This window comes from Furipterus horrens, unplaced genomic scaffold, assembly GCF_987537825.1.
Source record: "Furipterus horrens unplaced genomic scaffold, mFurHor1.1.pri manual_scaffold_3, whole genome shotgun sequence".
In the NCBI taxonomy this organism is placed as follows: domain Eukaryota; kingdom Metazoa; phylum Chordata; class Mammalia; order Chiroptera; family Furipteridae; genus Furipterus; species Furipterus horrens.
Window position 1 is genome coordinate 202,862,860 of NW_028327173.1, and position 24,514 is coordinate 202,887,373.

A 24,514-nucleotide genomic window follows, 5' to 3' on the forward strand; every position below is an offset into this window, starting at 1 on the left:
TGTGGATATATGTATGCACACATATATTCCCTCCCGGTTGGCTGATAAACCTGTGGCTGAATGCTCCCCAAGGTTTGTCCCACCCTCTCTAATTTCCTCACTTTACTGTTCTCCCCAGAGTGTGCCCCTCTTGTCCCACAGGTGATCCCAAATCTCTCTCCAGGCAGACCTCAGCCCTGAGCTGCAGGCCGAACATCCAGCTGTCGCCTGGGTATTCCCCACCCACTGGGTCACACATCTCCCAGGCCAGTGCAGACAGGGTGGGGCCCTGCAGCTCAGCAGGGGCAAGATTTGGGATGCCCCTCAGCAACACACCCCATAGTACTGCCCAGGAGGGGACCATCACCTGGGGTTGGCTGTGTATGTAAGCGAGGTGTCAGAGCTGGAACCCACTGATGGAGTAATTAATGGCCAGGCCATGGGGAAGAGGGGAGGGGGTGCTGAACACCGTCTGGATGTCCGCGGCCAGATGTGACGAGATGAGGAACACAGGCTGTGAGGCTGGATGGTGGGGTGAACTGTGTGGAGCATTCTGAGTTGGAAGTGTCTTCGCGACATTCAAGCTGGAAACAGACCTGGAGGTTCGGAGGAGAGGTTGGGCCAGAGGTGTGTTTGGAGCCTTCTGGGAAGACTGTAATTAAAGCTGAGGATGTGTATGAGCTTGCCTGGGGCAGAGCAAGGAGTGCTAGAGGCTTGGGTGCACTCCGAGGTGGGACAGGGAGAACCTAGACCGCAGAGGGGTGGGGGTAGCTTGTGTGGAGGCCAAGGGAGGGGAATGTTCAAAAAGGGAGGTCACCTGGGGTGAGAACTTGTGTGAGGCAGGCAGGCCAGTTGGCAGGCCTCTGCCAACACCCAGGGTCAGGGGTATGTATGTGACTTAGGATGAGCCAGTTGGCTAAAAAAAGGGGGGGGAGGGGCAGGTTCCAGACACATTCTCAGGTTCAGGTGACCTACAAAATGTGGGATGTGGGAAGGAGGGGTCAAGCGGCATCACAGGCTTCTGGCTTCTGTGATTGACAGCTGGTGTCGAGGAGCTGTGGAGCCCAGAGGTGCCAGAGTGAACCAGGAAGCTTGCAGGCCAGGCGCAGGGTCTGACAGGCACCTGACCTCAGGCCTGAAGCTCAGCCCTGAAGGGGTGACACAGGGAGGGAGACGCTTCAAAGGTGAGGCCTGGGACTTAGCGCCCAGGAAGCTTTCAATGGCTGTTTGCAGAAGTGAGTGAATGACTCGGACGGGCAAGTGTGAGCACTCGGCTGCCCCAGAGGGGAGGGAATCATGTGACAGGCAGAGCGCTCCAAGGAGACTGCCCAGGGGTCAAATCCTGCAACGCCTGCAGGCTGCCACAGCTCAGTGTGGCCCAAGGCACTGAGGGTGGCAGCTCCCCAAGCAGTTGGTGGGACAGATTGCAGAGTCTTGGGAAAGAACGGAAAGGAGGTGAGAGGAGACACTTTTACAGAGAGGTCTGGAGAGGAAGGAAGGAGGTGCAGAGGCATCAGCTGGACAGTGTCACGATGATTTGTTCAGGGGGGGTCATCTGTACGCCTGCCTTCTTCCCCTCCTCATCTTTAAACATCTGATCGGAGGCCCGCGAGATCTAAACTCCAGACCTGGCACTTCCTAGTTGAGAGGTCTTGGAAAAACCCCAAGGATTGCTTTAAACTGAGCTCCTATTGCTATAAATCCCACATCAAAATGGGAGTCCTCTTCAAATGCAGGTCTAGAAAAGAGCCGCTGTTTGGTCAAGAGGGAAACCTGGCTTTCACGTTCTCTGACCCCGTGGCCAGGGGCGCTGTGGCTTCCAGGGCCCGTGGAGCCGGGGCGGCTGGCGCAGGGAGCCCTGAGAGCTGACGCCCCATCAGTGTTGCCAGTGACGAGCGGCGAGGAAAGCTAGGACTCGGTTCTACTCCACTTTTTATTACAACCCCGTCCCTGTGTTCCAGAACCAACGGCTACTGAGCACACAGCGCCAAAGTGTTAACATTCCCATTTCTTTCTCAGTCTACTGAACCGAAAGAAAAAAAATCTTTAAAAAACCAGCATCACCAGGTTTAGTACATCCCAAGAAGAGCACCTTTACTAAACAGGAAACAAAACGAGTCGGGAACCTGACCAAATACACAGAGCAGCAGGTGAGGCTCCCGACGGAAGAGTGACTCCCAGTGGGACATAGATCCCCCTCCAAGTACATGTATTCACATGTGTGTACACATATATGTAATATATTAAAAGGAATTTGGTTGTTCAGAAACAATAAATCAACACCTCCGGGACGGGAGACACCAGGGCCCTGAAGCCACATCACAAAACGGGTGGGCCCCTCACTTGCCCACATGCTCCCCTCTATACACTATGTACACGTGCTGGGAGGGGGCAGGGCAGGGCTTCTCTCTGCCCGATCCCCGACCCCGGCAGATCCAGTGTTTGTAGAAAAGTGAGCCAGGGAAGGCAGGCCCCCACGTGGCCCCCTGAGTGAGCTGCAGGAAGAGCTCTAAAGGCCTGAGGCCACAGGCCACCTCAGCCCTGGGGTAAAAAGAAGTGCATGGGACCCAGGAGCCTGACTCGGGGGTCCACCCAGGGCCTCAAGATCCTTGTAGCCTGGGCCACTCTGGGCTTTGCCTAGGATCACATGGCTTCTGGGAGAGAGAGTAGTTTCCAGGCCCGCGAGGATCAGCCCTGTGAGCGTGTGTGCATCTACACACGTGCGCACACACGTGCAGGCCTGAGGAGAGGTCAGCAGGTTGCAGCAAGTGTTGACCGCGCTCAGATAGTGTCAGTGTTGGGGAGGTCAGTGTTGTCAGCATCGCCAGCATCCCCAGGCCAAAGGAGGTTTGTTCAAAAGGTACCAGCTGCTGGGGCTGCAGCTTCGGAAGACAGTTACACACCGGGGAGCGTAGTCCCGTCGGGCTTGGCACAGTGTTCCGTTAACACAACAAATGGAAGGAACGCACGGGAACCCCTTCCTCATCCTAAAACCCTTTCCCGACACCACAGGCAGACAGAGAAGGCCACGTCATCAGAAAGCGCATCGGCAGTTGCAAGGTTCAGCAGACGAGTCATACACAGCCATACTCGTACCACACCGTCTGCTGGTCCCCTCCCGGCTCTGGGGACACCGGCGTGCTCCTGGAGCTGCCCCCACGACCGAAGTCCTCGGGGGCCCGGCTGGTGTGGGGTGCCAAGTCGGGAGACCTGCCTGGGCTCTTGGCAGGCAGCCCCTCTCTGTGGCCCTGTCCTGGGACCCCGTCACCCTCCGAGAGGCTGAGCCCGGCCCGGACAGGGGCGACGGTGGCCACTTCCCCTGAGTGCTGGGGGACTTGGGGCTTAGTCCTGCCCACAGGGGCTGCAGCAGGCGAGAAGGGCGGGAGCCGGGAGTTGCTGCCACCGCCCCCTCCGGTGGCAATGGCGGGGGCGGTGGCAGATTGCTGCAGGGGACCCAGCCTCTCCTCCTTCGGGGGAGCCAGTGAGAAGCGCCTTGTGTCCAGCGGCCGGCTTCGGGGCCCGGGGCCCTGACAGGAGCCGCCAGCCTTTCCCACCAGTGGGGTCCGCTCCCGGGCCAGGCTGTGGGAGCCGGAGGGCGAGGGACTTTGCAGGGTGTGGCTGCCTGCTTCTCTGCCCCCCGAGGCCTCAGAGCCTCCCGGCTTCTGAGGGGGCTCCTGTGCGCTGGCATCTGGCCCGCCGGCCCGAAGCAGGTCGGCCGAGGCCAGGCTGAAGGCCCTGCTCAGGGACGAGCTCCGGCTGGCGGCTGCGTGGGAGGCTGGTGGCATGGTGGCCTGCCGCGGTCTGCCCAGAGACAGGCTGTGTGGGGGCTGCGCCTGCCTCCCGGGGGTGCTGGGCGGGGCCTCGGCCTCTGCAGGTCTGAAGCTGGGCCTCACATACTGCCCGGGCTTCAGCTGCCTCCCCTCGGAGGTGTGGACAGCCATCTTGATGGTGGGGGCCACGAGGCTGGTGGGCATCTTGGCCCCTTCCTTCCTGGAAGGCGGTCCTGGCTGGCCTCCGATGGCCGGGAGATCGTTGGCCTTCCTGAAGTAGTCGCTTAGCAGGTCATCCCGGCAGTTGGGAGTGTCCTACAGAGAAGAGAGGAAGAGCTGAGAGGCGGGTGGGCCAGGAGGATCCTCGGAGAACCCTCCCCCTCCCCAGGATGTCCCCTGTGCCACCCACATGGCCAGGACTGATGCTTCCCGCTCCTGCTCGGCCTCTTCACGGCCTGGCGTCACATACTGCCCGTGGGCAGGATGGTGGGGCCGGGGCCGCTCCCGGCTCCGGGAGAGACCCAGATGTCACTCAGGCACCCCTAACTTCCCCAGCAAGAAAACAGCCCCGGAGAGGGAAGTGGTGCTCCACCAAGCTCATCCGCTCTGTGGACGGTCAGGCCCGGAAGCCTGCACACAGCTCGCTGACCCCACCTGCCCGTCACCTGCCCGTCACCTGCCCACCAGGCAGCGCGGGAGGCGGAGGGCTCGCCGATCGGCCGTCCCCTTTCTTCTCCGCGCGCCTGCTCTGACCCCGCGCCAGGTCCTTAGACCCCAAGGACGAGACAGGAGGCCTGCTCCTGAGCCCTCGCTGCCACCCAGGCCTTTCTCTTGGTCTGAGAAACAGGGTGGTGGGGATGAGAGGGGCGGGCCCCAAGGGGAACTCAAGGCTGCACAGGGGACGGCCACCCTGCCACTGTTGCCTGTAAGCTGTGACCCCGGGTCGAAGTCTGCTTCCTGCCCAATGACACACACAGTCCCTACCCTCTGTGTTGACGACACATTTCTGCCCGCTCACTTCACAGATGGAGCGAGCAGCCTCCAGGGGCGGTGCCTGCTGCCAGCACCCGGGGATCTGCTGGCTGGGGGCTGGGCTCCCCCATCAGAGCCAGCTCAGCCCCCAGGCTGTGCAACCCTCGGCCCCACCCATCTCTGTCTATGGTCCTGGTCCATCTGGGGACAGAGTGAGGGCCACTCACAGGGGTGGGGGAGCCCCGGTTGCTCTCCTCCAGGAACTCCTTCAGGGTGACCATCTCGTTGCTCGGGGAGGCGCAGGGCCGCACCCCAGCATGGGGCTGGGTTGCACCCCGCTTCTGGATGCCGTCCTGGGCGAGAGGCCCATTCCGGGGTGGCAGGCACTCCTGGCGGCCGAGGGCGGTGCGTCCTGGGGTGCTGGTGTCCCGGGGCAGAGGGGCCGTGTCCCTGCTGGGGACCAGGTCTTCGCTGCTGAAGCTCTCGGTCCGGCCGTGGAGCCGGTCAGAGGAACCTGGGGGGCAGGGCGAGGAGACACAGGGGAACACATCAGTGTCCCGCTCACTGCGGACAGAGAGAGCCCTCACTGCCCGAGGACCCAGGGTACACTGCTCCCGGGCTGCCACTGTGGTGTCGAGGACGTTCTGGAATTCTTTAGAATCTCACCCTGGCATTTAAAAACAAAATAACTTGGGATCCAAGTGAAAAACTTCTGCTGCAGCGTAAGGTCGTAGCTATAGGGCATCCCACTGTTCAGTTGGAGGGACAGCACACACATGCTTTCAAATGCACAGAAACGGCTGTGAAAACAGCCCTCTTCTGCACCATGAAACAAATTTGAATCGAGGTCGCCCTCTGTGTGCTCTGACCACTCTGGATCGGAACTGCTGGTGCTACCCTCACCCCGACACTGAAGTAACTCGGGTTCAGAGGCTGAGTGCCTCCACCTGGTGCCCAGAGCTGGTCAGTGGAGAAGGGATTTGAACCCAAAGCCCTTAAAACTCCCCGACCTGAGCCTGAAACTGTGTGATGTGGCCGGAGGAATGCACACGTGTGCTTGTAAGAACCTGGCTCATTGCCTTTTTTAAACGCTACAAGGGGTACGAGCCCAGAGCCGAAGAGCCATGTCCATTGCAAAGTGAGCGGAAGGAAAGGCCGACTTACCCTTCAGGGTGAGAGGTGAGCTGTCGCAGGACGCGTTCCTGCTGCTCTCTAGGCTGCCCGGCCGGGACACTGAAAGGGCACGACACCGTTAACCCGAAGGGCCAAGGACCAAGTACGCATATCCCAGGCTAAGCCACCTAATCCGAACAAGTCACACAACAAGGCCATGCAGGCAAATGCCCTCAAGAAGGACGGGCTTTGGGATTCTCTCCCAGGGGGGCCTGGCTTCACCCGAGGGCTAGGTGCAGCGCACAGTAGGCCATCCAGAATGCCAACTGGTACTACCTATTTTTGTAAGGTCTGGGGCTGTGGCCTCAACAACCTTGTTAACAAAGGAAATCTCATGCAGAACCCCAGTAGAGAGAGCAGACACCAAAGGGCTGCTCTGGGTAAGCCAAGGGCTGGGGGTTAGGGGGAGCCCACCCTTATTAAACAGAGTTGGGGGAGGGGTCCCCCAAGTCCCCACAGCTCCTGGTTTTGGGGATGGGGAAAGGAGATAGTACAGCTTTTAAGGTAAGGTAGCTAGATAACAGCTGTGCTGCAGCCTGGGGCATAAGGCCGGGTGACAGGCTTAAGGTACTTCTCACAACAATGACAAGGCATAGCCAAGTCTTTCCTGAAGGGAAGCTATGCTGCCCCCAGGTAAAAGGGCAGATGACAGGCTTAAAATACTTTTCATAACAATGATGTATGGTGCTCCCCGTCAGCATTTAAAATTAGGGAGAGCCATGAGGATGGGGAGAAAGCCAGGCTGTCTGAAAGGCGCTGATGGGAGTGGGTTAGGAGGTCTGGGATGTAAGGGGGAAGCCACATGGTTTGGAGAGTCTGCGACGAGACCTGGAATAAGTAAGAGGAGACCTGCCAGGAAACCTGTCTGGAGAACATGGCAGCAAAGCTCGCCAGGCTGGAATTGTGGGGACCTGCCTAACCAAGCATGGATTCGTGAGAGATGCTTGAAATGCTGAACTGACTGGGAATATGGAGCCGTGGACTTCTGCTTTTCTGAAAGACGGTACTTCTGACTGGTGTATTCTCAAACTGGCCTGGTTTGGCGGGGCAAGGCAGTTCTAAGTGTATTTGGGTATTACCTGCCATTATTCTGAGTCTGTAAAACTGAAATAAACCCCCTTCCCTTTCCACCAAACTTCTGCATTAGGAGTCATGCTTCCTGGTGGCGGGCAATCGGACCCCACAGCTGCTCCAGAACAGCACAGGCTGGGGTTCTGTAACACTACTGGGGCTTTCCAGAATACACCGGGACAGTGCAACCTGGTGAGGGCAGAAGCCAGAGAACGGCAGGATGTATATGTCCACGCATGTGCCATGAAGTGTGTGCCCGTGTGCGGGGCAGTTTCGCCTCAGCTGTCCATGGGAGCAGGTCCTGGGACCCTCGGGAGGGAACAAAGTGCTCGCTTTTCCTGGTTGTTGGCTGTCCTTCAGTTGATTCTCCTTATTTGTTGTACATTTACATTTGCCCCAAAGGAGGAGAACCAGTCCTCCTGGCTGCTGTGTGCGCCTGCCTGAGCGTGTCTACCGCAGCCCTGGGGAGGGTGACCACGGCCAGACCGTCCCTTCTGGGCCTGCGGACCTCCTCTCCTGGTCCCCTCCTCCAGCACATGCATAAGTACCACAGCCCTCACCGGCCCGCCCCATACGTCATCAGTTTGTGCCGCTGCACAATGGACACGTCTGCTGCATGGGCAACAGCAGACCCTCCATATTACCCTGCCCAGGCTCTGTAGCTTCAGCGTCATCACAAGATGTCGATTCAACACGGGAGGAGACAGATACCATGTCACTCCCGAGTCGGACTGCACAGCCATTCTCGGCGGTGCAGATAGACTCTTGAGAAGCTACACCATCGTCTCTCGAGACGGACGGCTGCCGCCGCCGCCGACGACGACGACGACGACGACAATGGACACCTGGGGGACAGGGGCTGCATTTCCATCATCCACCCACACAGCTGGTGTTGGGCTGAACCGCACTGAGAATCGGGGACACACTGGGAGATGCTCTGGGTCCCGGCCTGCCAAGCCAAGTCTGCTCTGGATTTACTGGGTCTGCAGGGCACCCAGTCTGCTGGGGTACCCCACCAACAGCAAGCACCTGGAAAACACCTGGTGGCTAACGGGGCTCGGGGCTGAGCCAAAAACACTTGGTTTTTGTGAAGATTGTCGAAGCAGAGTAAGTCCCTTCATGGAGAAGGGGAAAGAAATCTGAACTAAACAATGCACCTTTCTCCTTAAAAAAGACGTTAAGTGGCCCTGGCTGGTGCGGCTCAGTGGATTGAGTGCTGGCCTGTGAACCAAAAGGTTACTGGTTCGATTTCCGGTCAGGGCACAGGCCTGGGTTGTGGGCCAGGTCCCCAGTTGGGGGCATGTTGAGAGGACACCAATCAATGTATCTCTCATACACCTGTGTTTCTCTCCCACTCTTTCTCCCTCCTTTCCCCTCTAAGAAATAAAATCTTTAAGAAAAGAGAGAGAGAGAGAAAAGGATGTAAGAGTTGCTAAAAGGCCACCGGGATACAAATCAACAGGGTCCGCAAACCCCTGTGTTTATTCGAGCCCTGCCCTACAAACGCCTCTGCCTTCTTTTATGGAACAGGAGGAGCTCCGGGAATCAGGACCCTGAGGAAGAAAATCCTTTTCGTTGGCTGATGGGGCTGCTCGCTGAGGCTGCCCAGGGTGGCAGCAGACCCCTCCTGCCACGTCACCGCCTCCCAGGGTAGAGGCAAGGGCTGTGAAGTGTCAGCTGTTTCTCCATGGAGCCTGTCTTTACCCATAAGTTGTAAATGTCTGTATTTGTGTGGACCCACATCAGCATCACCCAACTTTTCAGGTAACGGATAGGCTGGAGATAATGCCCACTCCCACAATTGACCCGTGTCCCCTTCAGAAGCTGAATCCAAGGAAAACACTCTAGAGTTTTTTCTTTTTATTAAAGAATTAGCTTCCCACCCTTCTAGGACTTTTTGTTTCTCAGAAATTATGAAAAGCCAAAGCACTTTTCATTTCTGACAAAGCTGGTATAATGCACTGTTTCCCTTCTGCAGAAATTTGTAAAATGCCTCAATCAGATGACAAGTGCTTCTCACAATTTCTAAGGGGGAATTTACAACTTGGAGCCACTCTCGGCCACTAAAATCCAAGTGAGGATAGTGAGATCTTCCTGCAGTCAATGCTCCCTGAATGGGTCTCTGAAAATCCCTTAAAGCAAGGGGAATCAGAGCTGCCAGAAATAGGATGCTTGACAGGTAGTGATTTCCCTGTCACTGGAGGTATGTAAGCAGAAGCTGCATGCTCAGGCCCCTGGGGAGGGCAGGGGAGGAGTGTTGAGGAATTCGCACTGCAACAGAACTCCACTTTTGCTAATTTTGAGTGTTGGACTTCCACACAGGACTAGCTGACAAAAGTACCGTTGATGAAAACACGTCTGAGAACCGAGGCCGAAGGGCACAATGCACTGACCACTCACCCTGCTGCCTGTGGTTGCTGAACTCAGGCTCCAGGGATGGCTCACAGAAGCTGTCATCTGAATTATAGCCTACAGTGGAAACAAGGCTGGTGAGTCAGGGACCTAGAACACCCACAGGGAGCCTGGGCCTTCTGCCAGACGGCCACCTCTGACCCTTGCCCGGCACCTGAGTCGTCGCCCTGTCCAACGCCAGGGGGTGAGGGAGGGGCGCATGCACCGTGCCCTTAGGACCTGCCTGTACTACGTCTCCCCCTATTTCTCCTGCTGGGACAGTGTCACACTCCCAACTCCTGTTTGATTCAACTTTAAATCACACCCTTGCCCGTGCAATGGCGGGGACTCCAAACCAAAGCAGGGTTCTGGCCTAAGGATGATGCGGCCAAAGGAGGTGATGCTTAGCACCCTGAAGCCCCTTCCAACTTCAAAGCAGCACCCAAAGCAGAGGACCGTGAAAACAGTTCTCCTCCAGGGGCCTCGTTATCTTCACGTGGCTGGAGGAAAGACAAGGACGCAGATTCCCTGGTGACTGAACGCTGCACCAGCAGCTCCTAACCAGAGACAGCCCGGAATCTGTGGGCCACCTGTCAACTGCACTTTCCCTGAGAAGAACTAAATGCCTGGTGCCTTAAATCTGCTTGTTTCTCTTTGATGGCAGGCCCTGGATCCCCTCTAAAATGACAACAGGGTTTCCATTTTGCAGGCAGTGATATGTCCACCTGAGCATGACAGCTGAGCTGCCAGGGAGTCACCACGGGAAGCGCTGGGTTTGCAGCGTGACGGGGGCCTCGTGCAGGCCCCGCAGGTGTACGAACAGGCTTGGGTTCCAGCTCGGGGCGGGATCCAGGCTGAGAGAGCCCGCGGGGTAGCCAGGAGGGCTGGGCCTTGAGCCACACAGGCTGCTGGGAGTCCGAGGGAAGATGGGGTTCCCAGCTCTTGCTTGAGGTCAGGCAGGGCTTCTGCACCCCAGAGCCTGGGAAGCTGGGGCAGCCTACTGACTACTGACAGCGAACACCTAAGTGTGTCCGCCCTGGCCGGCACATGGCACAGTTCCCTTGACAGCCAGCAGCAAGTGACTGCTGTTGTCAGGGTCTGGCCAGGAGCGGGGGAGGACTGCCTGGCTGCCCTGCGTTCATGCAGCTCATCTCCTCCCAGGGCTGCTTCAGACATGTGAACAACAGGCCCCAGTGTGCCTTTGCTCCGCTTGTCAAACCAAGGCTACGCACACCATGGCTTTAGGAGTCTGGTGGGGAGTGTTACTATGAAAAACAACAGCCCCTCAGTGGACTGAGCGTCGGCCTGCGAGCCAAGTGTCGCTGGTTCAATTCCCAGTCAGGGCACATGACTAGGTTGCACGTCAGGCCCCCAGTTGGGGGCGCGAGTGAGAGGCAACCACACAGTGATGTTTCTCTCCCTCTCTCTACAAATAAATAAACAAATAAATTATTAAAAAAAAGAAAAAGAAAAACAACAGCCCCTTTGCCACTCCTGCAATTCCTAGCACCCTGGGGCAATCACTTTCAGCTCTTCCTGCTGTTTCCTCAGATATTTTTACCTCCAAGTTAGAAGTAGAAAGTCATTTTTAGTTTTAAGCTTTATTTTTTCCTTTCTGTTAGCCTATTTTAAATTTCCAAGTGCTTTCCTCCCAACCGTTCCTTTTTACGGCATCCTGTTCTTATTTTCATGGGTATACCTTTGTTCGCTCTGACATCAATGGATGGGCACCTTAAATCTTTTGTCTCTTTCCCTGGCTGGTGTGGCTCAGTGGATTGAGCACTGGCCTATGAACCAAAGGGTCACAGGTTTGATTCCCAGTCAGGGCACATGCCTGGGTTGCAGGTCAGGTCCCCAGTTGGGGGCTCACAGAGGTAACCACACATTCATGGTTCTCTCCCTCTCTTTCTCCCTCCCTTCCTCTCTCTCTAAAAATAAAGAAAGAAAGAAAAAAAAAAAAGAAAAAAAAAAGCTTTCATCTCTGCTTAGTGGTTTTGGTCTCTGGTGCTACAGGCTCTCCTCAGGAGTCCAGGGTCCCTGAATTGTCGTCCCAGGCTTCACTTGGCAAGATCTGACCAAACCGAACCGTTCTGCTCATCAGATGCCTAAAGAATATTTTAATCTCACATCTGAGGAGTGAACATGCTTGGCTACTGGCATCCTAGGAGACACTCGCTTTGTAAATCCTTCCCTGAATTCCCTGTGTTTCTGTGTAGGACACCTGCCCTCCACTCTGTCAACAGACCTCGAGTTCGGAGGCCCTGTCAGGTGTCCTCCTTGGAGAATAAACCTCCAAGGCTGCCCCAGACTTTAACCCCAACTCTGGTTCACGTCCGTTCTGGAGCTACTTGGCGCCGGCAATTCCTGAGCCGTGGTGGTGGGTGGTAGGGCTTTCCCATTAGCGGCTTAGGGTCAGGCCTCCGGAAGGTGACATTATTTGCCCCAAGTCACACGGCTGCAGGCAGAGCTGAGGCCTCAGCCTGTGCGTGTGTGACGCCAAGGCCTGTCCACAGCTTAACCACACTGCGTACCACCTCTCAGTCTGAGGCCCCTCCTGTCTTCAGGAAGGACCCCGGGCCCCAGCAGCTCATCCCTTCGTGGCTCTGGAGGGACCCGGGACTCACCTTTGGTGCGGCCTGGGTGCCGGGAGATGGGGGTGGAGCTGGAAGGGGTGGTGGTGATGGCTGAGGATGAACAGGTCCGGGAGCCCAGCTCTGAGGGCCAGGGCTTCGTGGCTGGGTCAGCGGAGGCATCTGTGCGGTCAAGGCTGCCTCTGTGCGGGGACCCTCGCTTTGGTTTTAGGTCCCCAGGGCCTGGGGCAAAGAAGGGCATTGAGAAACAGGGCTGCACAATCCTATACGAAGGCGGGGCTGCCACACTGAGGCCTGGAAGCAGAGGCAGCAGGGCACACGGACCACAGAGACAAAAGCTGGGCTGCGCGCCCCAGGGGTTGTGGTCGGAATTGGGGGCTGGCCCTGGCTCTTATGATGGATCCTGAACAGCTGGGAGAACTGAAGGGCGAGCTCTCAAGGGGCTAAACAAAATGTTGGTAAAAGTCCAACAATATTAACCACATGGCACACCTGCTGTGTGACATTGTGTGCCGCTCCAAGCCCTGACTTAGAAAGACCCTGACAGATGTCTGCTCAGGATCACGCCAGACCCGCCATCGAGGCCCTCAAGGTCCCGGACGTGCACCCTGCCAACCGGCTCCACTACGACTAGAGAAAGGGGTTACCACCACCCTAGCAATAACTTGTTTGAGAAGTCTTCGTCTCTGCATGGTGAGGCTGGCTGCAAGGATGACTTTTGCCTTGCATTTTGTGCTTTTCTGCAATCTCTAAATTTTCTGCTGTGAACATGTTCTCTTATCAAAATTAAATAAAATTATATATATATTAAAAAACTGGAGCCCTGGCTGGTGTGGCTCAGTGGATTGAGTACCAGTCTATGAACTGGAAGGTTGCCAGTTCGATTCCCAGTCAGGACACATGTCTGGGTTGCAGGCCAGGTCCCCAGTTGGAGGCGTGCAAGAGGCAGCCAATCGATGTTTCTCTCCCTCCTTTTCTTCTTCCCTTCCCTCTCCAAAAATAAATTAAAAAAAAAACTTTTTAAAAAAGTTATTTTAACAAATGGGAAAGAAACAGCCCCTCCACAAACCTTCAGCCACCTAAGAGGGTGGGCGCTCCAAATGCAAGTTAAGAACTGAAGCCCTTGGAGTTCCTAGCAGCATGAGGACAATGCTGTTTTGCACAGCGTTCCACTGTCGCGATTCCGGCCCCTCTCCACACTCTCCCAGGGGCCTGACCCCCCTGCCCCACAGCCACCCAGTGTCTGCACTCACTGGGAAGTTTTAAGCACCCAAATCTTACGACTTGAAATCAGGGGGAAATTTGGATTTTGAACGATAACCTTGATGAGAAGCAAGATTCAAGTCTGGTGGAATGAATCAGACAGGCATCCACTCCACCGGGTGGAGGTGAAATGAGGAGCAGAGGGAGGCGGGAACAGCACACAGAAGCCATGGCAGAGAAACACACGTTTCCAACGGCAAGCTCAGGGACAGGCGAGGGCCAGCCCGCGGTAGTCCGGGGGTCCCGGAGCAGGGGCAGGAGACCAAGTCAGCGCCTCGCGAACTGACTTGAACATTGTAATAGCTACGTATTTATTTTGATAATTACTTCAGTTTTATGGTGATACTGGTTTTCCATGTACAGTACGGATAATAATCTTTCCTTTAAGATAAATTTAAGTGAAAACGGTGAGTCGATTCAAGAGAAGATATGTAAGTAATCACATGGGTGATAGAGACATGGCAAAAATCATGGAGACGAAACAAGGATGGCTGGAGACAGGAACACCACAGTAGCTAAAGGCCTCTGTGGACCAGCTTTCCCCGCTCTGGCTGCTGATCTCCTATCTGTCCGCTGCAGTTCTAACATCAGCACTCAGGAGGTCCCAGAACCTCAGCACAGTCGTAAGACTTCACTCCGGACCCAGCCCTGCTCGGCAACATCGGTCCAATTATTCAAAACGTTTAAACGGAGCAATAAATCCTTCAAAACACAGAACACAGCTAAAAAGGGCCTCATCCGCCAAGGCCAACAATTCCGTGCTCTGACAAGGAAAGTGGGGAGAAAGGGCAGCAGTTTTAAATTTAGCTGCTTAAAAGTAAATCTTTAAGAAAAATCAAAATCTCACTTGACAGAGGCTGTACATTTTAGGAAGCAGAGCGACAACGGACCAGTTCTGCGTGACACACGGGCATAACATAAGCCTGCAGGTGCGGGGGCAGGGGGGCAGCGCACGGCCAGGGGACTTACTTAGCAGGGACATCCTGGCCCAAGGACCTGTGCACGGATGTCCCGAGGCTCCCTTAAAACTGTGCTGCGTCCGAGTAGGGTCCAGAGGGTGTGTGTCAGCTCATCTTCGCTTTTGAAATCAGAATCCACGCTGGCTACTTTAAGCTTGGCTTAGAACTGGGGTCAGGAGGAGGGGTCCACTATGGGTCATCTGGCCTTTAGGTACTGTTTTTTGTTTGTTTGTTTGAATTTCAGAAATGAAGGAGGGTACGTGATGAAGACACTGATAAAGGAAAAGGATTAGAAGTCTCCGATTTCGGAGAAAGGGAGAGACTCGTTAGGAGAGGGTGGAGTGTCAGAGGAAGACCAGAACCGCAGGCGTTTAGAGAAAGCCGGGTGGGCCGCTGGAGACTTGTCTTTGTCCTTGCTTTTGCTTCTCAAAAAGGGACTCTTTTTGCGCTGGGTTGCTAAATTGTTATCCCCCGGATAACCCAAGAGAGGAAGGAAAAAAAAAAAAAAGAACAGCCAATAAATGAACTGAGTCATAACAACACGTGACGCTAAGTTTGCTAAACGTACTTGGGCGATCGGAACCCCGTCCAGCCCGGGAGAGGCGAAAACGACGCGGCCGGAATCAGGACTCGGTGAATCATTTATGCTCTGACTCAATCTAATTAACCGAGCGGCATCTTCGTGCCAACGCTTTCCTTATTTGGCACGTGCGAAGAGTTCTCTGTGGCTCCAGGAGCCAATGCCTTAGACCGTTTTTCAATTTCAATGTTTTAAATTATTAAGTAGGAATGCCTATTCATTTAAGAGCCGGCTCTTCTTACTCATCCATTTTAATGACAGGCTCCCTGACAGTTCTGCTCACACACGACGCCTGCGCCTGTTCAAACACTTAGTGACATGTTTCTGTCCAATTGTAACGACACAGTCTACCTGAACTGTCCGCTAATAATGCCTGTACATCTGCAGTAACCTCTTTTGGCAGGATGAGTTTGAAAGTAAAGAAAATACCTTTTTTTGGTACCGCAACACCCTTCACATCAAGAATTACTCCCTCGTAGATCCCTGTGCACCTTCTGCTCCAAACCTACCCTCTATGACCTTTGAATTATAGAGTCTGATCAGAGCAGCCAACTGGTCTAACTTTCTGAACTTGTCACTCATGAACATAACCGATTGGTCCGATTTCTGACTGAGGATTCAAGGCGATACTGGAACCTCCTGTTATTTCTTTCTTCGCAGCGCCACCTGGTGGCCAGAGCTCACACCACGGGATAAGGGACCAAATATTCAAGGCGGGTGCCCAGGTGTGTTCAGTCCCTGCAGGGACCAACGCAGCTTTGACTGCAGGCAGTGCTCACAGTGGTTAAGAGCTCAGGCTCCGTGGTCTGTCAGACCCGTGTTCGGATCCCAGTCCTAACACTTATTCTCCGTGCAAGCGCTTAACCTTGCCAAGCCTTCCTTTCTCGGCTCTGAAAAGGGGGTGGTGATCATGCCTACCTCGCAGGGCAGTTAGGGCTGAATGAGACAGACAAAGCATGCAAATTAGCTAATAGGGTGCTGAGCACCCATTCCATGGCTTCTGTTACTAATATTTACCACTGACTTGCTCATTCATGGCTCAGCACAAGTTTGGACCAGACAAGCATATTTTTTCTCTGAAAGTTTTCCTAACTCAATTAGGCTGATTATAGTTCATTAAGCCAATTTAGACAATAACACAAGTTGAGGTAGTAAATGTTAAAAAATGTTAATAGCTGGCGTGAAAACCAGAGGCAAAACCAGATAAAAACCAATGTTAATAAGCTTCACTATCGTTTACCTAATTCATTTCCTGTGCGAGCCTGGGAATGCAAGCATTAATCCCTAAACAATGTGTGTGTGTGCACACTTCATTTTTGCATTTCAAGTGACACACCAGGACTTAGAAGTGGTGAATGTTGCCCGTAAAGGCTTGGGCCCATGTCACACACAGAAGACAGCTTGTCGCCGGCCCTCAGTGCTGTGACACCAGCCCCTGAGCAGGCACGAGTCTCAGGCAGGTGCCTGATCATCAGAAGATCCTAATGTCCTTCATGAAGTTTAAATTTCTCTGGGGGCAGGTTTATAGAAAAATAATCTATAAAAGGACATTTAAAAGTAAATTTGAAAATTTAACCGTATTTAAGGCAACACTGTTTAACTGACTGTAAGATGTAAATTTCCCTGCATCTCTGAAATCAGGATGCAGCTTCAAGGGTGTCTCCCAGTCACAGTGGGCTGGGCAGCAATTCTGACAAAAATTGTGACTGCTACAACCAGTTTACTTTCTATGTGTGCTCCATAATGCTACAGCTTGTAACGAACAGCCTCTTAGATGTGGTGAAACAGCACGAGCAACTAGAAATCCATTTCAGAACGTCTGACCAACTCTAAACGACAGCTCCAAATGACAAGGGAAACCACACCCCGTGGAGGTGGAACTCAGAGCCAGATCAGGCTGCTGAAGAAAACTGGACCTGCTTTTCGAGGTGATAAAGAGATCCAAGCCACACAGGACTTGCTGAGGACCCTGCATACGTCCATTACGTGTTCTAGGCACCAGAGATCTCCCTACGGAAATGCTTACTGTAGGCTTTTGACAGACACAAGGCAACCCCCAAACACACGCTTTTGAGCCCGTCTCTGTGGTGTCTGCATGGACAACAGCTTTGGATATTCAGAGTCCCTACCATAGTCTACGTGCTGAGTGATGCTTCTCACACCAAAGTAACCAAATTGTTATGGGACGAAGCTGCCACAACACTGATGTGGGTTTATATTTTCTACTTGGTTGTTAACATACCTACGGAGGCAGATGTGTGTGTACAGAGCACACCCCTATCTGGCTCCTACCCACACATGTGCACACCCACGCGCTATCTCGCTGGTTCCACCCTGTCCAAGAGGGAGACCCGAGCTCCGCCCCTTTGCTTCCTGCCTGCGGCCAAGCCAGCTGCTCCTACCTTTTCCCGCCAGCCCATTGCGGGCGTCTCGCTCTTCTACACAGTTTGAACCCGATGGGGTGGTCTCAGGGGTCTCGGACTGCGGTCTGAGAGGCTGAGAAGTGGCGGGTGAGGCCGCGTCCGAGGATTCCAGTGGCCAGGGAGGGTCCTCTGCGGTTGACTTCGGTCGTTCTCTGGAACCTTCTTTCTTTGGTTTGATGAATTTGACTAAGGCTTTGGCTCCAATCCAGTGGTTTTTCCTAGTTAGAAGTAGATTTTTAGGACATAAGCCGACCCTCATTGCCCCTCCAGCAGGTCACTGGGGGCCCTAACGCAAGCTGGGATTTCCATCACTGGCCCAGGGGTCCGGCCATTCATGCAGGGTGCAGAATGATGGCGCTCTTTGCCGTCACCACAATCCTTGTGTCTGGGGCTCAGGAGGCAGCACGTAGTTTGCAATTAATTCCCGCCGACCCAGGGATGGCAGAGGCATTCAGCGTGGCAGGAACCCACACCAGCCCCTCGGGAACTAGAGCTGCAAGTACAGCTCTCAGCTGTTGATTATCTGAGCAAAATACGGGATGTGGTGCTAGACTCATCTAATCTCGTTTGGTGGCAAGTTTTAAATGAAAATGCAATTTTCAGGAAGTCAGAGACCTCCTCGTTTTCTGCTCGACTTGATAATAAGTGACACACACTGGCACACTCTGATCCTCCTGGTACCGAGGAATCTGGGTGAGGGGGAGGAGGGCAGGGAGGGGTGGGCAGGGAGCGTCCAGGGTAAGCAATACATTACCGCTAACCAGAAATGGTGGCATTGTGACATAACAAGAACCACCACCCCTGGGCCTACACAAATGACCCCACTTCCTCATCTGTGCCTCAATTTCTCCGTCAACAGGAGGTTCAGGCAGAGGTTCTGAAACTTTCTGATTTTGACAGAGAGGCATGGCAAGGTTTGTGGTGACTCTGACTCCAAGGCTAGGCTGGGACAGGATGAGGTGATGGGCGAGCTCCTGGGGCGCAGGCCGGGGCCAGGGGAAGCCCTGCTGGGCAGAGGCCAGCAGTCTCAGGGACTGAGCCGGTCCACAGCGGGGCTGCTGTTCTCTGGAGAAGAGAGGTGTCTGCCCTGGGGTCCGATGAGTCCCAAGGCCCTTCGGTAAGGCCAAGGATTCCCATGTTTGAAGACCATGGGTGCTGATCCAGGTGCCTGACCCCAGCTTCCTTCCCAGAGCAGAACCATGATTTTCTATGTGCTGTTAAATCTTGAGACAAAACCTGATACTCCTGCTTTACTGGCTCTAAAACCAGACTCTGCCCCCTTAGAAGGGCTCATGGCCGGCTGGATCTGCCAGGCCGCAGAGGATAACCCTGCGTACAGAGAGCAGGACTGAGAGAAATGCTCAGTCTTTCCTGTGCAGGGCAGACCTCCACACAGTGACCTGCCAAGATATGGGCACAACGAGCTGGTCACTGTTCTAGCTGGCCGGAGTTTGCCCCTATTCATGACAAAGTAAGTTTTCTGTGTTTAAGTCACTGAAACTGAAACCAACTCACTTCTTTGGAGCAGGATCATAGAACTTGTACTGATCCATGATTTTTTCTTCCAGCTTTTCCTTATGTCTCCGTAAGGCATTCAATTTGTCTCTGTGAAGAAAAGAGAAAGAAAAACCAACCTGGCTTTTTAAAATAAAACACCTAAGTTTCCTCACCAGCCCAGCCTGGGACCTGGCCCAGAGGGGACTGGTATTTCTCTGGGATTCAGTCACCACAGTGCCCGTGACCATCCCGATCGCTGAGTGGGGAGTAAGAGGATGGAAGCATCTGACTTGGGTCCACGACCCCCAGTCCGATGAGGAGGCCCACTGAAGGCCCTGGAATCAGGCTGTACATCAGCACAGGAGAGCATACCCCTACCCAGCTGTAAACTCACGCTCAGAAACCCCGAGGACTTTCCGGCCAGGTCAGTCCAGGCCGTGGGGCACTTGGGGTCAGACACAGGACTAAGCTAACTCAAAACCTTTTCGGGACCAGACAGAGGAGACAAGGAGCAAAGGGGGCCTAGAAAGTCTGGAGGGAGGGGCAGGGGCTGCAGCGCAGGGCACCACGCGGGAATGACCACAGGCCCGCCCAGCCAGCTGAGCCCTGCCCTCGGCGGGGCGGGTCTTCTGATTGTTTTCCCTCAAAGAATCCAGAAACCCAGGTTGGGAAGCAAAATCTCTTCATTTCTCAATGTGGGAAATCAGTTCACATGTTCAAAAACACAGAAAGGAGCAAAGAGACACCTCTCGAACCCTGGGCTGCCAGGCATTCCTGAGACAGACGGCACGCTTTGGTGAGGTTTGGTCCACAGCGGCGCAGGTGGGGTGCACACTACCCAGCGCTGCCCGCTGGGCGGCCGGCTCCTGTCCTGTTCCTGCCTCCTGCCGCCGGTGTGGCCCGGGCAGCTCAGACCCCTGGTTTCTCTGCTTGAAAATGAAGCCTCTGGACCAGAGGCTGCTGCTCAGGCTCCTTTGCCATGAAGCTGCGGAGGTTGCATCTAAACTCAGAACTTTCCCAAGAGGTCACCGTGAGAAGTGACAGCTTGTGAGCCATCGGGCCCCTGACCACCAACCCTGCTCTGCTGCCAGCGCCCGAGGTGCCACATCCATTATCCTCGTCTGTTACCCTGTTCCCACAGCTGTGCTGCTGGCCTTATGCTGGAGCGCTTTCATGTCTGGGTTTGACCCGCTGCCCCCAGCTGCGCAGACTTGCAGAGGGAGGGAGGCACCGCAACCCTCCCCGGGCCAGGAAAGGCCCTTGGCTCGGAGCACGCGCGCGGGAGGCTGGCCAACTCCCTGGCCTCCCGCAGGCCTTCTCTAATGCAAAACCATCATCAGATCCCCCCCCAACTCCGGGCACCAGGCTCCTACTCTTCTAGTTTGCACCTGCCCAACCTCAGCTGGTAATTTTTATCGGCTGGATTGTAGAGAGCCAACTTCAGGCAACAGTCATCTCTACTCCAAAACTACAGCGTGGTTTTCCACGCAAACCCACCCTTGGTAGGTGGCAAGGCACCCACAGATGAGCGGCTGAAATAAGGGAGAACAGTAAAGCAGCATCGTTACCCTGGGGAGCTAGGCCAGTGCCCTGGTGGACACCGTGACCATGTCTCTCTGCCCCACATTGGCCAGCCAGTCCCTATCAGAAGGATGGACATTCCCATCAGCACAGCACGGAGGGGTGAAGACCAGCCTGCACCCCCAAGAGGAGTCTTAGGTTACTTGACTTCCAGACCATCAGGTTTCTAGTACCAAGGTTCTTCCTTCTGACTCATTTCTGACAGCTTCCCAGGCCCTATGGGCCAGCATCCCTTAAACACTCACTTCCCAGTGACTCCCTCCCAGTGCTCCCTGCACCTTCTCTGCACCCCGACCACATCGTCCTCCACCTTTATGCCCCGCCCCCCACCGGTTAGCCTTCTTCCCACTTGTGTCAGCAGCAGAACCCCAACTCCTATCACCACACTTCCTTCTACGCCTCCATGGAGCTCCTCAACATCTGTCTGGGGTGCACACAGCTCTGCACACACCCCATCACCCCTACTGGTTTCTGGTGCCCAGGTAACTGGTTCTGGGCGCCTTGCAGGGCCTACGCCAAAGCCGGACCGTGTACGTACCTGCGGACGGAGGGCAGCCACGGCACACACAGAGCCCACTGTCCAGCGTGTTCAGTCCACACTGTCCAGCACACACGGGCAGAAAGGGCTCAACCTCTGGTCTGAATTCTTTCCCTAGGTACCTCCCTGTACCACTGTTATATTTTTTTAAGTGAACCTAATTACTCAAGCAGATTAACAAGCTCCTGGCAGTGGGCAGTGTCTTGAAAAGCAAACAAAAGCCAACCATCCCTACTTGCAGAAATCTAGAACCATCTCACAGAAAACACGGGAAGGCTGCACGGCTAAGACAGTCTATCCCCTTGCCCGGGGGACACCAATGCACCCAGGGGGTCCTCTGCCCAGAATGCCGCGGTCTGGGTGTGGAGCTGGGAGGCAGGACCCCTCTGTCGACCGGCGTCAGCCCACACCCCTTACATGTACTGCTTTTGCTCCTCATGGTACTGCTCCTTGCTCTCCATGTTCTGCTCCAGAAGCATCTGGTTCTGCTGGCTCAACAGCTGGATCTGGCTCAGGAGGTGATGATTTTCCTCCTCCAAGTTCCCCTTGAGACGGGAGAGCAGCTGAAACACAGACCAACAATGTCTCCAACACCAGGAGCCCCAGGGATCCCACTGCCGGGAACCCACTTCCCACCGAAGAAAAAGGCCACGTGCACAAAGACGGTCCTTTCAGTATCATCTACACCAGGCGGGAGGACCAATACGGCCAATGGCATGGGGATGGCTGAGCTCTCTGCACCTGGACAGCCTGACCCGGCAGCCACTGGCCACGTGTGGCCGCTGAGCACTGCAAACGCAGCCAGTCCGGGCTGAGACATGGCATCAGTGCAAGATATACAACAGAGTCTGAAGACTGCATAACTTTTTAAAATAATGTAAAATATCTCATTAATAAGCTTTTTGGGGTTACACTGTGTTAGTTTAGCTATAAGAGCTAAATAAAATATATCATTAAAATTAATCCCACCTGTTTCATTTTACTTTTTTATACATGGCTAGTAGAAAATTTTGTATTACACGTGGTGGCTTGCATTATATTTCTATCAGACAGCTCTGCCCTAGAAGAGGGTCAGGATGCTTTTTCTGTAAGAGCCGGAAAATAAGTACTTTAGGCTTTACAGTCAGGACAGTGGTCTTTGTCACAACTATTCAGCTCTGTTATCACAGCAGGGAAGTAGCCAGAGGCAAAAGTGCACGCGTGGGTGTGCTATGTTACAAAAACAGCGACAACTTTACATGTGGACACCGACATCTGAATGTCATATTCTCTTCATTTGCCACCAAATAGTCTTTTGCTTTTTCCCAACCACTACGAACTGTAAAAGCCATTTGGTGCAGATGTGCACAATCAGGCCGGGGGCTGGATCCGAATTTCAGGCCCAGGCTGGCCAGCTCCTGCTCCAGAATACCATGGTGCTTGGTGGAGCAGGAAAGTCGCAAGCTCTGGCTTGAGACAGACTGGGTTCCCACCCACTACTTAGGAGGGACGAGGATGGGACCCCTGATCACTGTGAGCGTTAAATGAGGTGACACGGGTAAGCATGGGGCCGAGAGGGCAGAACTACAACGGGGCTCCACTGTTCCCATGCACTGCCCGCCCCTGCAGAAAGCAAAGGCCGGGTGAAAGGCATTTTCTAACACATCCCTTCCAGTCACGGCGTTCAGCCCCTGCCAATGCCTCTGGCGTCCTCTCAGCCTCTGTGTGACCTTCCCATGCAATCTTAGAGCACAGATGCCAATGAGGACCCACCCGACCTGGCCGAGCCCGAGGCCGAGCGCCCAGGGAAGACACCCACCGCCCCGTGGCCTGCAACCCTGGGCCTCACCTCACAGTGGTTGTCCAGCTTGGTCAGCGAGATGTCCATGCTCTGGTGCTGCTCCTTCAGCTCGTCGAACCGGGCCTGCCAGCGGTTCAGCTCCAGCTGCGAGTTGTTCAGCGCCGTTTTCAGCTCCTTGGTGTGGGTGTGCAGCTCCTCATACTCCCCCTTCAGCTGCTGGTGCAGGAAGCTGACCCTGGTGGTGGAGAGCCACAGGGCGGAGGGCTGAGGAGCACTCCCAGCCTCTGTCCCAGCTGTGCAACCCTCAACAAAACCACAGTCTCTCTGGGCCTCAGTTTTTCTCATGTGTTACCGAGGGGTTGGACAACATCAGCAGTTTTCAAACTGTGAACATCGGGGTTCCATGACGGTACCCCTGGTGCCCCCACTCTGGGCTGTGGGAGGCAGAACAGGCAGGCTCGTACCCTACTTCCACAGAGCACTGCTGTTAATAATCTTTTACATTTAAGGCTTTTGCATATCTGCCCACTTGGGAAAAAAGGATTCTTCTATTAAAACACTTTTAGCCCCGGCTGGGTGGCTCAGCTGGTTGGAACATTGTCCCGTGCACCAAAAAGGTTACAGGTTCAATTCCCAGTCAGGGCACATGCCTAGGCTGCTGGTTTGATTCCTGGTGGAGGCACGTATGGGAGGTAACCAACTGATGTTTCTCTCTCACATCAAAGTTTCTCTCTCTCTCAAATCAATGAACATATTCTTGGTGAGGATTAAAACACACACTTTTAAGAATCACTGAATCAGAACATTTTTGCTCTAAAACTCTTATTTAAGCCCAACTCTTCTCCCCAATTCCAAGCCATTTTCTAATTTCAACTTCTGAGATAAATAAAACATGAGGTATGGGAGTATTATGTTAATCCACTGACATTATCATTATGATGATGATGATCATCATCATCATCATCATCATCATAATTACCCAACTGGGGTTTCCTGAGGTAAGATTTATATCAGGAAGCTCAAATTACCAGGGGCTCATGGACTCTGAACACAGATGTGCCTCGTTCGGCCCACACAACGTTTTTTGTAATTAAGTAGTCTATCAACATTTAAAAATTTTGAAGTTTTACATCACCACTGAGATGCCCAGCATCAACGAAGGACAACCGTGGCTGCCCAGGCTGCCTCCCAGCACTGTGGTCTCCATGCCGGTCTGCGTTGGTCTGTCCTGCCCCAACGTGCTTCCCCGGCCTGGCCGCTGCAGGCCCCGACTCTGTAGCCCCCCAGTACACGTTAACACGGGGCTGTGGCAAGGAAGTGGCTTCCTAAGGTCATGCCTTTCGGTTGAGATCAGACCTGCATTCAAATCTTGACTTTGCTACTAACTAGGAGCATTGACCTTGAATAAGTTATCTAATCTCTGTGAGCCTGTTTTCTTCTCTGTTAAACAAAACAAGGATAATAATAGCCCAGTTAATTCTCGTTATTTGCAGTATAATGTTCTATCAAGTCACCTCGAACATGAATTAGTGTATACTGAAACGGTTTCCAAAGGTTCTTGAGTCTCTGGCCACATTTTTGTCACCTGATCAAGACATAAAGATGCCTTACATAATATACCCACAGCCAACAGCCCCGTAACGTGTGCCTGGGTGAACCTTATCTACCACGGTACAAACCATGAGGCCCAGCACAGCTGTGCACTTGGGAACACAAGACAACACTTCAGCACTCCCTTTGGGAGCCGTTTCGAACAGCGAAATCGCCACCAAAAAGCACAAAAATAAAACAGAAAACCAGGGCACTAAATGCACCACAGAAAGGACGCTCGTCTGCAGTACGAGAGCTGACTCACGGCAGGAGTCACAGGCCTGTTCAACCTCAGCTGCAAACATGCACGTCAGACACCTCCAGTAGCTTGCACTTGGGGTACATTCACGAAAGGC

The 24,514-nt window shown here is 54.1% G+C and overlaps 1 protein-coding gene across 1 annotated transcript in view; it reads right to left on the reverse strand.

The window, feature by feature from the left end:
• Positions 1-2,172: 2,172 nt before the first annotated feature.
• Positions 2,173-24,514, reverse strand: part of CCDC88C (coiled-coil and HOOK domain protein 88C) — a 114,440-nt gene continuing 92,098 nt past the window's right edge. Inside the window, exons 22-30 of the mRNA XM_090271309.1 lie at positions 22,617-22,803; positions 21,206-21,351; positions 18,688-18,777; positions 17,152-17,390; positions 11,981-12,169; positions 9,366-9,434; positions 5,886-5,954; positions 4,949-5,235; positions 2,173-4,064 (exon numbers count right to left, since the gene is read on the reverse strand). Coding sequence (XP_090127435.1) covers positions 3,054-4,064; positions 4,949-5,235; positions 5,886-5,954; positions 9,366-9,434; positions 11,981-12,169; positions 17,152-17,390; positions 18,688-18,777; positions 21,206-21,351; positions 22,617-22,803 — 2,287 coding nt within the window. The 3' untranslated portion in view covers positions 2,173-3,053. The remainder of the gene's footprint in view (positions 4,065-4,948; positions 5,236-5,885; positions 5,955-9,365; positions 9,435-11,980; positions 12,170-17,151; positions 17,391-18,687; positions 18,778-21,205; positions 21,352-22,616; positions 22,804-24,514) is intronic.